Here is a 14,650-nt window from a genome sequence, read left to right as displayed (position 1 = left end):
GGAGCCACACACAGCAACTGATCTTGTTTTATAGTTACCATTATATGTGTGTTTGGTGTATGCACATAGAGGCATAGATTTTCATTATGGTACATTCTTGGGATTGATCCAATTAAACAACAATCAACAAGTATGCACGCGCACCTCTGTGCCAGACATTGGAAATGCCACAGAAAAGGATAGGATGTGGGTCCTGCCCTAAAGCTGCAACAAAAATATAACATTCAATGAAAGGAAATTTAAAATACTTCTCAAAGCAGGAGAGAGCTGGGCTTCCTCTGCCGCTCTCCCTTGTGGTGCCCATATTCAAAAAGGTTTTGCTTACGTTTGTTTCAGTTTGTTTATGCATCCCAAAGATGTTATTTGAACAAAGACTGGCAGCCACTACACCCCAAACAAAACAGGAAGCTCCTGGACTAAATTATTGTTAGAGCTTGCTATGCTCTAACATTGTACAAATCTTTGCTGTCAGGCATATTATAATTGTATGATTACAAATTAAAGTCAATCTTGTAAGATGTTTCTCTTGGAAACACAAATCCTTTGAACTAGTGGTAATTTTTGTTAGTTATCAGAAGTTGAATGTACTCTAGTGTTTTCTAAGTTATGTGGAAATTACTTGTTTTCTTCTTCCAACTTTATTCCACACTTCACAACAAACTTTAGGAGATTTTATTGAAACTCTAAGGCTGTCTCAACAACACAAGGGACAGTCACTCTGCTAGAAACACACTTTGACATCATTGTTGCTTTAATTTTTTTTTTTTTTCTGGTTCATGCTCATGGCCCAAAGAGATCAAATGTCTTTTTTGGTGAGTTGGATTTCTTCTCCTTTCTCTTCAGGGTGTTCCTCCCACCTCAGATGAGGAGAAGAAGCCAATTCCAGGAGCAAAGAAACTTCCAGGACCTGCAGTCAATCTATCGGAAATCCAGAATATTAAAAGTGAACTAAAATATGTCCCCAAAGCTGAACAGTAGTTGGAAGAAAAAAGGTGAGTGAGAAACTATCTTCTTTGTCTCAAGAAGGCCTCTGTAAAATGATTTAAGGAAGCCTTCCACTGAAGAAATCTGGAAAATTCTACAAGAGTTCATTAAATACCAGGGGCCTTCAATTTAAGTCAGTATTTCTGGTGCAGTTTTCTGGTAAAGCCAAGTTTTGGGGCCTGTCTTATTCCATCACCAATCGTAGATCCATTGAGGATGTTAGCCTGCCATTCTCCTTCTGATCATCCTTCTTGGTTGTGGAAGGATGAAGTTGGGAGAGGAAAGATGCTTGGGAAAAGGCCTTGAGGTTTTGATCTTGAGGTCCAGGGAGCCCTCCCTCACTTCATGCTTCAGTTTCCTCACCCAGGTATCACAAAAAGCAACAAGCTATTCATGAGCTAGAGGATCAGAGGATCAAGGAACTGAACAAGTTTGGGAGTATAAAGAGGCAGAGACCCAGGAGTTCAGTCCTTTAATCAAGTAACCCAGGTTTGTGTAAGGCAGACCAAGAGGATGCCATAATGACTCTAGGGTAGGCTCAAAACTTGCATGCTGCCTTACAAGGCACTGCAAGCAGGGCTTGTGATCTTATTTTCATTTTAATTGCATTTGTTCAATAATGATCCCCTGGTGAGGGTTCAGACAACCCTCCACCTGGCTCCTGTGGATTGGTATGGGAATTCTGCCAGCAGGGGAGTGTGGAATTGGCCCAAGTCATCACTCTTTCTCCTAGGAGACCCTGGGAGCAAATCTACCCTTTTCCAACATTACTAAGCCCACAATGTACAATCTATTCCATTTCGTAAGCAGAAATTTAAGTCTAGAGGAGAGGAATCTGTATTGGGAACATAAAACAGGTTTTTATCTGGTTGATTGTCCATTCATTCATTTAGTCACTCACCCATTTATTCAATCAATATTTATTGAGTGTTCACTACATGCTGAACACTAGAAACATTTATTCATCACTTACCATGAGCAAGATATTATGTGAAGAACATTATGTCCATTTTTTTTAAGCCTCATGATACCCAATTATTGCTCTCATTCTTGAGATGAGTCTTAGAGAGATTGAGTTTCCCCATCTATCATGTATTCTAAAAATGGAGTCTGCCTTCAAAGTTAGTGCTATCACCTACTTGTTATATTGCTTCAATCCCTTCCTCCCACCACACCTTACAGATGGATTGCATGCTTCCTGTTGGTGTTGGGGTGAAATCTTCTGACTGGATGGCAGAGGCAAGCAGTGGGGCAGATAGGGCCCTGCTGTATCTTCTCCTCTAGACAGAATAAGGAACAGAATGTTCTGTGAGACAGTCCAATGCATTGTGGCAGTGTTATTTGTGTCACTTACACTGACTTACTTGGATGTTTACAAGTTAGTTCTGCCGAAAAGGTTTCTTTATAGTCAGAGAAAGTGAGGAGCCGTTTTGAGTTAAAATAAAAGAACAGTAACTGGTGTTTTCAGCACAGTTACATAAAAGAACACAGGAGTAAGAGTAAAACAGAGTGGATCTATGACCATAGATTGAATCCCAGGAACCTGGATGGGGACAAATTGATGTGAGCAGGAACTAACCTGACACGTGGCTACATGTACTTGTTACTACTGATGACAGAATGGAACAAATTGATGAGTGAGTATCACATTCAGTCCTGCTTGTGTTGCCAAGTTGAGATGAAATATTTCAGTGTGATAGGGATGAAGTTTCAGAACTTTCTTGTTAGAAAGCCTGGAGAAGGGAACTTAACTTTTTGTCATATTGATTATCATCACCCAACCAAGGCTGTTCAGTTGGACACATGAATTTTTAATGCAAACTTTAAAGGTTTTTTCTTTTATGAAATCCATGTTGACCTAAATTTAACCTCAGTTCCGGTTTCAGAAGAATTTGGTTTTGAAGACTCAGAGGAATGCTGTTTTAAAATGAGCTTAGAGAGGATCTTGCAGTGTTACTCAGCAGTGGGGTTGATTCAGTAGCCTTGGCTGTGTGATTACAGGGAACAAGGAAGAATAACAACTCAATCAAATATTAAAAATGTACCAGAATATCCAGAACACATTTTTGTTACTTTATTTTCTCAGAGAAGACTTTAATGATTCTTCTCTCCTTAACAAATTCTAATGCAAAACTACTCAGAGAGACCTATTTTTCTTTATTCTTACGGTAATGTGAAAATCTAAGTTGTCAGGGTAATTGATCTGAATTCCAAATGAGTACAGTCATTGTTTTAAGCCAAGGAATGATCTTTACTTTTTGTAGCAAGCTGTTTTGCTTTTGACTTATTTTTCTCCTGCAGATATGTCAGAGATTTCAAGACTTCAGTAGTCATAGTCTGTGGTTACAGAAGGAGAACATTTCTTAACATTGATTGATTCAGTGAACTCATAAGCAGTAAATACCCTGGACCAGCCATCACTTAACCCTTCACTGGTTGGATTGATTATTTTTCTTCTTGGGTCACCACCTTGTCACCCACCCTCACCCTGTGTTGTCCAGTTATTTGATCAAACAGATCATTGGTTTGAAGATTGAATAAGTCCATCATGTCCATAGTGTCAAATGCAGTGAAAACCACAAGGCTCAAGGTCCACATAATACTATCACTATTACAGTACTTTAGACATATAGGACAGGTTAGCATCTCATTTTAGCCAAGATGAGTGCCTCCTTTTATGTGGGATTTCAAATTCTTTCCATGCCCTGTGTCATGGATAGAATTGTTAACAGGAATCAATTAAAAACATTACAGAACAAGAATCAGAAAGGCCAGTGACTACCCCGTTGGGCACCAGAAATGGTGGCTTATGGGAAAGGACTTGGGGCCTAGACCCAAACTGGAACCAGACCAGGCAATATAGAGACAGCACATACCAAGTCAAAGCCAAAAGACACAGAAGTGTCCCAAATGGGGCCTCAGTCCAGGCTGGAACTGGCATGGGACAGGGAAGGTAGGATGTTCAGCCATATAAATTTTGGAATCCTCCTGGCTGTGATTTAAGGTAGCCAGATGGTGACTTAAGAAAGTCCAAGAACCAGATGAAGAGGAAGGACCAGTGGCAAAATCTAGAAACCAGGTGTCCTCCAATACTTCCAATCCTGCTTGTTTGCTGCATTATCAGGAATCCCGCAGGGCCACTATCAGAAGCCACTGTCAACTTGTTTGCTTACAGTTGTAGCAGATACCACCTCAGGCTTCATGGACAAAGGTCTGGGGAACCTGCAGAACTGCTCTGGGCTGGTGTCCAGACTCTGTGTCCATTTCTGTTTGCTCCCGACCCTTAGATCAGAGCATAGGTACTCAGTAAATAACCCTTGAAACTAGCTTCTATACCATGAGCACTTTCTTCTTTCTGTAGTAAAATGTATAGATATAAAACTTGGTCCCTGCTCTCAGGATACTTAAGTCTTGATGGAAAGATAAAATACTTCAAAAGGTAGCTAACAATTCAAAAATTAGATAGCAGCTTAATTATTAAAGATATCCCAAGGCTGTTTATGACCCACTAACAACTAGGCAGTAGAGATAATGCTATGACTTTTGAGGGGCTAAGGTATGATTTGGGGTCAGGGATAATTTCAAAGAGGCAGTGGGAATGGAATGGTTTAAACAGAGGCTCAGAGATCACCTCTGGACATATGGAGCATTCAGGGTATTGTTAATAATTAGACCAGCCTAGTGAGACCAAAGAGTTCCTCTAGGCACTACATCTTAAACTTTTGGAGCATAACAAAATAAAACCCACAGCCCGCCTACATCATCTCATCTCTTTTTCCAGTGGTAAAAGAATTCAGTGATATCAAAGAATTGAAGAGGAACAAAATAAGTATCAAAATGGTAATGATGCATCAATTATAAGAAAAAGAAATGATTAACAAAGGTAAAACCTAAGAATAATTCTACAATGATGCTGATGAGCACCAAGAAAGTTGCAATTGAAAGCCTTGGGACTGATGAAGCTCTAAAAAGAAATTCTCATTCTGAAGTTGCAGGAATCCCTTCTCTCTGTGTTGGACATTTCAGCATGGCCACATGTGTGGTAGTCAGACTTCATGGTTATATACTAAACTAGGGTTTTAGAAAAATGTGAAATTTAGTGATTCTTGATAGCTCACTTAGCAGGTTTTGGTTGTGTATAGAAGTGAAAATCTATGGAATTAATCCCCATTCGTCATTAGGAACTGAAGAAAGCACTTGCGTTTTTGCATCGAGAAGTCTTTTGAGGTCAACCAGTGGGCCTTGGACCATACTTTGAGAAACATTGCTGTAGGGCAGTAAATGAGAGTGAGTTGGAATGATCTGCAGCGCCTTTTGTACCCATATACAGCCTCATAATATCAAGTTAGTCTCCATCTCATACCCCACATCAGCTAGCCAGCCCTGATTTTGGATTTTGTAGATTTGAAAAGAATCTTTATAATGCCCTGTTGGGGGAGGTGTGCCCTTATCTTAGTCTGCTCGGGCCGCTATAACAAAATACCATAGACTGTGTGGCTAAAACAACAGACATTTATTTCTCACCGTTCTGGAGCTAAAAGTCAGAGATGAGGATGTCAGTATTGTTACGTTTTGGTGAGAGTTCTCTTCCTGGCTTGCAGATGGCCATATTCTTGCTGTGTCCTTTGATGTCTCTTCCTCTTCTTATAAGGGTGCTAATTCTATCATGGGGACTCCACACTCATGACCTCATCTAAACCTAATTAACTCTCAAAGGCCCCACCTCCTAATATTATCACATTGGGGATTAAGGCTTCAACATATGAATTTGGGGGAGGGACACAAACATTCAGTCCATAACAGTCCTCTTCCTCCAGCACTCTGCCCCATCCCTAGCATCTTCTGTTTATCCTGTCACAAACTTACCGAATCGTAATGTATTTGTTTTCTTGTTTACATCTTCTTTATGATGCTATTGCATAGCTCCTTTAAAGGTTGCAATTCACATGATACATATTAGGTACACAGGGCAAGTCTGGAGGATGTTGCCAGTGCCCTGACCACAGCAAGTGTGGGATCACTTAGAAATGTAGACATTCCAAGTCCTTGTAATCTTAGGGAGCTTACCACTTTAAAAGAAAGACTTGCTTCTCTCACAAAGGTCCATAGTTAACATTGTTGACGAAAATCAGTAATGGGCCCAGAAATTTGACTTTAAATTAATTGATTGTATTCCTCTGGGAAACTAAAAAATTAAAGAAAATGTCAAATTTGTCTCATATTCCTCAAAAGAGGAGAAAGACGTGTAAACCAGAAGAAAACTTAGTATTCGAGAATTCTTTGGCTTTATTTTTCAAATAACATCTATGTCTAGATAAGACATATTTACCAACCTGTCATCCAGAGAGTTGTCATCTCTGATAGGGGAGAACATAAGGCGCTCATTACTCTTAAATGTTAAGCATTATCATCATTCCTACCGATTCAAGGGCTAATTCTGAGAGTGTTGGCAGGAAGGCAAATTGATATACCCAGACAATTGATAAAAAGTGTATTTAGTATGTAACAACAGACCTCCAAAACACATGAAGCAAAAAGCGACAGAAATGAAGGGAGAAACAGACAATCTAATGATAATAATTGGGGACTTCAATATCCCATTTTCCATAATGGCTAGAATAACTAGACAAAAGATCAACAAGGAAATATAAGACATGGACAACACCATAAACCAACTAGACCTAACATATATAATATATATAATATATACACACACATGTATGTATATATACATACATATACATTATATATGTGTATATATACATATACATTATTTATGTATACATTCTATATGTATATATACATATATACATTCTCTATACATGTATGTGTGTATATATATTATATATAGTGTGTGTGGATATGTATATATACACACATATAAAACACTGCCCAACAACAGCAGAGTACATGCATACACATTCTTCTCAAGTGTACATGGAACATTGTCCAGGATGGACCATATGTTAGGCCATGAAATAAGTCTCAAATTTAAAAGGATTGAAATCATACAAAGTATGTTCTATGACCATAATGGAATGAAATCAGAAATCAGTAACAGAAGGAAGTTTGGGAAATTCACAACTTGTGGAACTTAAACAACATGCTTCTAAATAACCAATGAGTCAAAGAAGAAATCACAAGGTAAATTTAAAACTATTAATACTTTGAGGCAAATGAAAACAAAAATACAGCATACCCAAATTTATAAGATGCAATGAAAGCAGTACTTAGAGGAAAGTTTACAGTTATAAATGACTATATTAAAAAAGAAGATTTCAAATCCCATAACCAACCAATCAAATCAATATTAGCACCTATTCCATATTTGGGAAACATGCCCTTTATCATCTTATAGTAAACTTATGATTAAATTGATACGTGAATGGAAATATCATTCCTTTTAAATGGTAAGGCATAATAAATGTAATAAATCTATTTGTATAAACACTATAACAATGTAACAGAGGCTGGGAAATAAAAAATGATTGCCCAGTAGATCACCATTTTAGCAAAATACTGACTTTGGTATTTCCCCTTCTAGTCTTTTCCTCTGGGTTTACATGTGGGATGCAATACAACCAAGTTGCTAACAATATGTTGATTTGGGGTTGTGAAGACTTGGTCTCATTTCCTTCTGTGCTTGCAACTTTGCACTCTATGTCTCTATTTTCTTGTTTGGTAAAAGCAGAAAATGGCACCTCTCTCAGTCAGTAGTTGTGAAGGGTTAGGGAGATGTATTTTTGAAAGTATCTCCAAGCACAGTACCTGGGATGGGTAATTACTCAGTAAATAGGAACTGGTTCTTGTATATTTTCTTACATAGCATCATTTATAGCACTTGTATAGTTTTGTATCTTGCTTTTTCCACTTTACATTTTATCACAAGATTATTTTTCATGTTGCTTTTCAGCCTTCAGAATTAAGATGATTTATTTCTCATAGTCTTTGACTTATCATGATTTCATAACCTTTTCCTTTTGCCAGAAGACAGAGGACTGATTTATTGTTTTACATAGAACTAGACTTAAAAACACTTCTCCAAATGTCTTCTGTGTGGTTTGTGGAAATTTTTTGTCCTCATTTTTGAAATGTTACCTGCTTTGACCCAATTACAGAGCTCTATTCACTTTCTCTGAAGGAAATGGTTTTATGCTGAAATTTTTCATTCTCTAGTGAAGCCACATTTCTTTTGATTTGTGATGCTCTTTTTAAATTTTTCCTGATCTTCACTTGCTTGGATAAAGACAGGTTCTGCAGTGATTCTGAACTGTATCAAGGTCTTGTTCATTTGTTTTCCTGGCTGGCAAAACTCTTGTTTTAGACCCTGGTTACAGCCTTTGTAAAGGTGGGTGTAAAGGACTCTTGAGAGTGAACGCAAGAAGACTTTGAGTTGATTGTTGCAGTTGCTTTAAGAGCCTCTCAACAGTAAACACACAGAAACTACCAGTGTAGTTTCTATTAAAACAGAGGTTTGGAGGGTGTAGTGTGTGAATTATCAGGAAGAAGTTGGAATTGGTGCGAGAGCTTTTAGGAAGTAGACGTGAGACCAGAGAAACACATTTGCTTCAGCCAGCTTGGTGGAAAGCAGAGGTGACTCAGAACCCAATTCTGTTGATCTTCCTATACTGGCACACACATTTCCATGGGCCAAAAGACAGTTACACCTGGCACCTGTTCTACTGTCAATGTAATGGAACTCATTAATCTATCTAATTTGTTCTCAGTGGGCGGGGGGAGGGTGTGGATTTTTCCTCCCAGGGGACATTTAGCAATGTCTGCATACAGTTTGAATTGTCACAACTAGGGGTGGGCTGCTACTGTCCTCTAGTGAGGAGAGGCCAGGTATGCTATTAAACATCCCACAATGCCAAGGATGGCCTCCTACAACAAAGAATGATCCAGCCTCAAATGTCAGTACTGCTGAGAGTGAGTAACCCTGATTTATCTGCTTGAAAGGTTGATGTCAGGTCCATCTTGCTGCAGACTTTTCTTTCCAAGCAACCAATGCATTGCATTTCACAGAAATTAAGACAGTAATAAAAAGAGTAAAGTAATTAATTGCCCAATATTTATAATCTCTTCACAGTAATCAAGACTTAGGAATGAAGCACTCTTAAATATGATTCTTGTCAATTGGCAGATTAAACATATTTATGGTATGTGGTCTATGTGGAATTGCCTCTAACCCAACTATTTTTATAGGTTATCTTTTCATCTCAAATGTATCAGAAAGCAGTAGGTTATCTCAGCAGTTCTTCAAGTCTTCTAAAGTATTAATGTGAAGCATTAGTAGTCACCAGCATCAATATCAATGTCATCATTTTGATTGTCTTCATGAGCATTCCCATTTATTATATGCTTGTGATATGCCTGGTACCATATTTTGTACCTCACATGCATTATTTCATTCATTCCTTGGGCTGATTACATGAGGTATATACTACAATGCTCATTTTATTTATGGGAGAGTGAAGGCTAAGAAAGTTTATGCAACTTGACCAAGGTCACCCAGATTGTAAGTCACAGAGGTGAGGTGCAAACCATCATCTGTCACACTAAACAGCCAGTCCTTTTAATCACTATCACCCACTGCATTCTTTAAAAATGTTCTTTTAGTTATAGTCTTTGCAAATAATATTTCACCATGTTGGGTCAGAGCAAAGCAAGCAAAGGCTAAAGAGATTACAGAAACTGTCACTGTCACAAAGATGAGCACTGAAACACAACCCTGGCATGTTGGTTGGTGGGTTCCTTTGTTTGCTCATTTGTTTATTCATTCACATATTCATTCTTTTAGTTAGTCAGCATTTACTAAACACAAAAGATGCACCAGGTGCTGAGTATATCAGGCATTAGGTATTCAAATATGCCAGAGCATCTACCCTAGTTCACAGTTTAATGGGCAAAACATTGCATGGCAGCACAAATAATTTGCTGTTTTTAAGGATTTTGACAAAAAGGAAGAGTTAATGCCCATAAATATCAGAGAAAGTATGAGAGAGAAAGAGAGAGAGAGAGGAAGGGAGGGGAGGAGAAAGGAGAGGAGAAGTGACAGAAAAACACTGATTATGGCAGTGCTGGGGATGACATGGACTTTGCCCAGTGCTGACAAAACTGCAGCAGAGGAATACCAGACCGCTGCAGAGCCCACCTGCCTTTGCTCCGGAGATGAGCAAGGGCTTGTCAGGAGTCTCTGTGTCATTCATGGTGCAGCAGTCTCCGACCCATGAGGCCTTTTCGCTCATTCCCTCTCACGCTGTGTGCAGCCCACGCAGAAAACTGGGGAAGTGAATTCCAGGCTGTCTAATCAGGGTTGGCTGCATCGTGACAATGCTGCTCGTTTTAACTCCCTGCACATGCTGTGGCATTTGAGAAGGAGAAGGAATCACGAGGAGCAAATCAAGACTTGCAAATTTAACTTGTACTCCCTTGCCACTGCTCCCTGCCTGTGAACTGATCATTCCACACCCTCTGGTTTAGGACTTTATGCAGATGGCGAGGGGGTGGCTGGTTTAATCGGAGGCAGGGTCAGTCAATTGGCTTCTCACTGAGGGAAATTTCTATTAAGCAGTCGACAGATTGGAGTCTCTTTCGTCTAGGCAGGTGGCACAAAGGTTGCTCAGAACAATTCATCTAGACTGCTGGATAAACAGCAGAAAGCAAGTATGTCCTATTGCCAGAAAGTCATTGGATGCCTTCTATAGGAAGGACAGTGGCACTTCCTTCCACCCTAGAAGATAGTGGCACTTCCTTCCACCTGTCACATTTAATAGAATCCTTAACAAGTAATACACATTTTACTGCCTAGCTCTTACCTGATCCCCCAATTTTGGATACAGATGATAACAATCATGGCTGCAGTTTAGTTTCAGAGGCAACAATTAATTCCTGAAAACTACCCCAACAGGTTTATTAAATTCTGAGTGTTCAATCATCCATCTATTCAGACTGTTTTCATTGCCTGATCATTTTGTACATGGGCTAGTTGGAATTTACCTTGGCCATATTAACCTTCTTCTTCATAATGCAAATTAGCAGCATGAATTGGATTTGAGTGGGAAGGATTAAAGTGCTGGGATAAATTCACTCATTTATGAAATGAACATCTATTCACTGACTGTTTCAGGCACTACTACATTAGAAATAGGTGATACAAGACAACATCCCTCAAGGGACTCACAGTCTAGTTGAGTAAGGATGTGAGAGGGGATATTAGCACATAATGGTTGCAGCAGGAATGGAGAAGAAATGACAAGGTACAGCCTTTGAACACAGGTGACAAAGAGTCTAGACAGGATGTTGGAAAACAGTTATTCCACTGAAAGAAAGGTGGAAGAGAAGTGATTCAAGTGTAGGTTTATACCCTGGCTTTGCTATTCCCTTGTTTTGTGATTTTATATAATTTCTCTGCCTCGGTTTCTTCATCTGAAAAATGAGAAAAATACCTAACTCCCAGAGGCAATTCTGCTGTCCACCCTGAGGAACATTTAGCAATGTTTGAAGACATTTTTGATTGTCACATCTCAGGGTGGGTACTCTTGGCATTCAGGGGCTTGAGACCAAGGATGGTACTAAACACCCTACAACACACAGAACAGTCCTCACAACAGGCACCGATAGTTCCAGGGCTGAGAAGCACTGAATCACATAGTGTGTATATCTAAAGTTCTGTGTACCACGGGAGCTATTACCATTATTAACTACAAAATGTTACCATTAGAATGAACTTAATTTAAGATCGCCTATCTATTAGCAGTGAGTCCCAGGAGCAATGGAATCAAGGTCAGTACCAGTCTAAAATCCCAGTGTCCTATTTCCCAGTTTTGTGTTCCTACTTTATAGGAAAGGCAAACAGTTTTCATTTTGAGTGTTGTATCTGTTTCATTGGTACTGACTGCTGAGAAGGGTTGGGAGCCTGAGTTCTGCGGGAAGAAGTGGGGCAATCATAGCAGAGTGGGCTGTGGCTGTGTCAGGTGGCATGGACAGGCTTTCTGCAGCACATTTGCTCACCTTACAGCAGCCACTGGACACTGGATGTGCTGGAAAGAGTGGGACACACCTGTCCTTCACTTGCAGCTCTGGCACGTAGTAATTCAGTGACCTTGGGCAACTTCCTGACCACTCTGAGCCACATCTATAAATAGGAATAATAATGTAAGTCTTGAGGGGACCGTAAAGATAGTTAATTGACTTAGCTAGGGCTCCTGGTACACAGCAGCTTCCAGGAAGTCTTCATTCCCTTTGCTGTTCTCACAGTCTGCCCATACCTTCTGCCCTGTGCCCCTTGCTTCCAAGGCTAGGAGTTGATTGGTTTTTAAGTGAAATACTGTCTGAAGAGTAGCTCTGCACATTTCCCCAAAGAATATGAAGAAAGCTCACTGAAAATTAAAATCCATTAATTATCTTATCTGTAACTAATATGAGCTCACTGAAGCACTTGCAAACATCTGGGAGGATCTCTTTCTCAATCACCTGAATCCTTTGAGCTTGAGCCAGTTCATGAGATGATTTCTAACCTGCAACTATCCTCTTTCTCCTGGAGGAGGCATTGCAGTTCCAGTTTTCAAAACCTGCAGCAGCTCATGTTTCCAAGGCCTTTGTCTCAAGACAGCAAAATTACAAACATTTCACTTTAGCATTTTCATTTTGTTTTGGAGACTTCAAGGAGTTTCCCTCCTCTCGCCCTAATTTTTAACTAGCAAATGCATCTGGTTTGTAATTTCTGATTTTTCTCTGAAGAGAATCAGTTTAAGAAATACTCGGAGAGTTGAGCTGCCATTGCCCTACTCTCAAGGAAAAGTTAAATAATGGACTTTATACAGCATTTTCCTGAGCATTTTGAATGGGCTTTATGGCCAGAAATAGACATTTCACCTTTTTAGTAATCTTTCATACATAGGCTATGCACTTTTGGAGTCTGGTCCAGAAAATAAAATGAGAGCTATGTCGATCTCAACGTCCAGAAGTGCCCTGGGTGTCTTTTCTATGACACCCTGTCCTGGGTTATGCCCCATTCACTTTCAATTTCCAGCTATGATCACCTTACAGAAGTGTTTTCTCCCTCTATCTGACATTACTTAATTTGATAATCAAGTTATGTCTACGTTGCAATAACAGGTAGGCAGTCGCTAGTAAATACAGGTGCCAGAGAACCCGGCAGCCTGGAGACTTTGTGAAATGGCTGCTTAAGGGGCATCACACAGGCCAGGCAATGCGGAAATGGGTTTATTTGGAAGTTTTATAACACATACAAAATCACATCTTTTAACTAGGGGATAATAGTAGCAATAATATTAACAAACCCTTGCACTTGAGTTTAAGAATTGCAAAGTACTTCCATGTCCATTCTCTCTTTTGAACTTCATAACAGTTCTGTGAGATAGGTAGGGCAGGAATTGACTTTGCAGTTCATTTTTACATGACTTCCAACTTCACAAAGGGTGGAATATTGTGGGTTGTATTGTCTTCTCCCTCCAGAGAAGGTTCATTTTAAGACTAATTATTAATTAAGCCTATTGAAGTCCATCTGTAGAAAATGGTTGTAATCCCTTTTAATCAGAAAAGTAGGATCACCGTGTAGTCTGCAACAGGTGCCAAGGAAGGGGATTAGTTACAATCCATTCCATGGGCCAGAATTGAACAGATAATGGCTCTGCTTATACCCAGATGGACTTTTGTCACTGACATGGAAAGATATTCAAGGTTAATCTACCCACCTTTATCTATAGATATATTTCAAAGGAAATGTATTATCTCAATTTCTACCTCTATTTACTATTTTCTTGTTTAATTTAAAAAAGTCATACTGTAATCTTTATACACATACAAACATACCACATACACACACACTTGCACATACATGCTCACATATGGTAGAGGACAGATTTGATCCAGGATTTGGAAATTGGGTTGAAATGTCTTAATTTCAGAAAGACCAGGTGGCAAACAAATGGGTCTGGGGAAAACTTCATTTCAAGATGTCCCCAAACCATTGCCCTAAAGGTCAACTCTTCTGGAAAGCTCTTCATTTTCACTGACAGCTAAGAAATGGTGTCCCAGACACCCTGCGAGGTCATATACAAAGTTTACTGCTTGTTATCCATCAGGAGAGAGAGAGCCTGGGAGTCATTCTGAGCCAAATCCAATCCAATTATGGGCCAATTATAGACCTGCTTTCACTGCCAGGAGCAGGCCACCCCAGCAACCCAGCTGGTGTCAGAGCTCCTGGTTGGCAGGGATTCCCAGCACATAGGAAGACAAGCTCATGCCCCAGATAAGACAAAACAGCTGATAATGCTCTAGACCAGCACAGATGGCAAATGCAAGTGCATTAGAATGGTTCTTGATCCTCCTTACCACCCTCACTGCCATCCCTTCATAACTGAGTCCAGATTCAGTTTTCTCTCCTGTGTGGCACCATTTTTTTTTTTTTTTTAAACTATGTGATCGAATTCTGAAATACCAAGAGGTGGTAGGCCAGACTTTGCTCCTGTACTCAGGGCCAACCTTCCATTACTGGTTGGATTTCTGAAGCCTATGCTATGGTGCTAACTGGGGTCACAGTGCCTGGATACGCACAGCAGCACTGACAACCTCACTGAACATGTAGGAGCTAAAATGCCAAGAAACTTGAGTTAGAAACTTGACTTAGGTAAAAATAAAG

General features: G+C 39.6%; 1 protein-coding gene across 1 annotated transcript in view; it reads left to right on the top strand.

The window, feature by feature from the left end:
* Positions 1-14,650, top strand: part of SMPX (small muscle protein X-linked) — a 52,425-nt gene that overhangs the window by 19,654 nt on the left and 18,121 nt on the right. The window contains exon 4 of the mRNA XM_005593158.3: positions 844-992. Within this exon, the coding sequence (XP_005593215.1) occupies positions 844-978 (135 nt within the window). The 3' untranslated portion in view covers positions 979-992. The remainder of the gene's footprint in view (positions 1-843; positions 993-14,650) is intronic.

The sequence above is a fragment of the Macaca fascicularis genome, chromosome X (genome assembly GCF_037993035.2).
Source record: "Macaca fascicularis isolate 582-1 chromosome X, T2T-MFA8v1.1".
Taxonomy (NCBI): domain Eukaryota; kingdom Metazoa; phylum Chordata; class Mammalia; order Primates; family Cercopithecidae; genus Macaca; species Macaca fascicularis.
The sequence above is the reverse complement of the archived record's forward strand: the minus strand, read 5'-3'. Positions and strand labels throughout refer to the sequence as shown.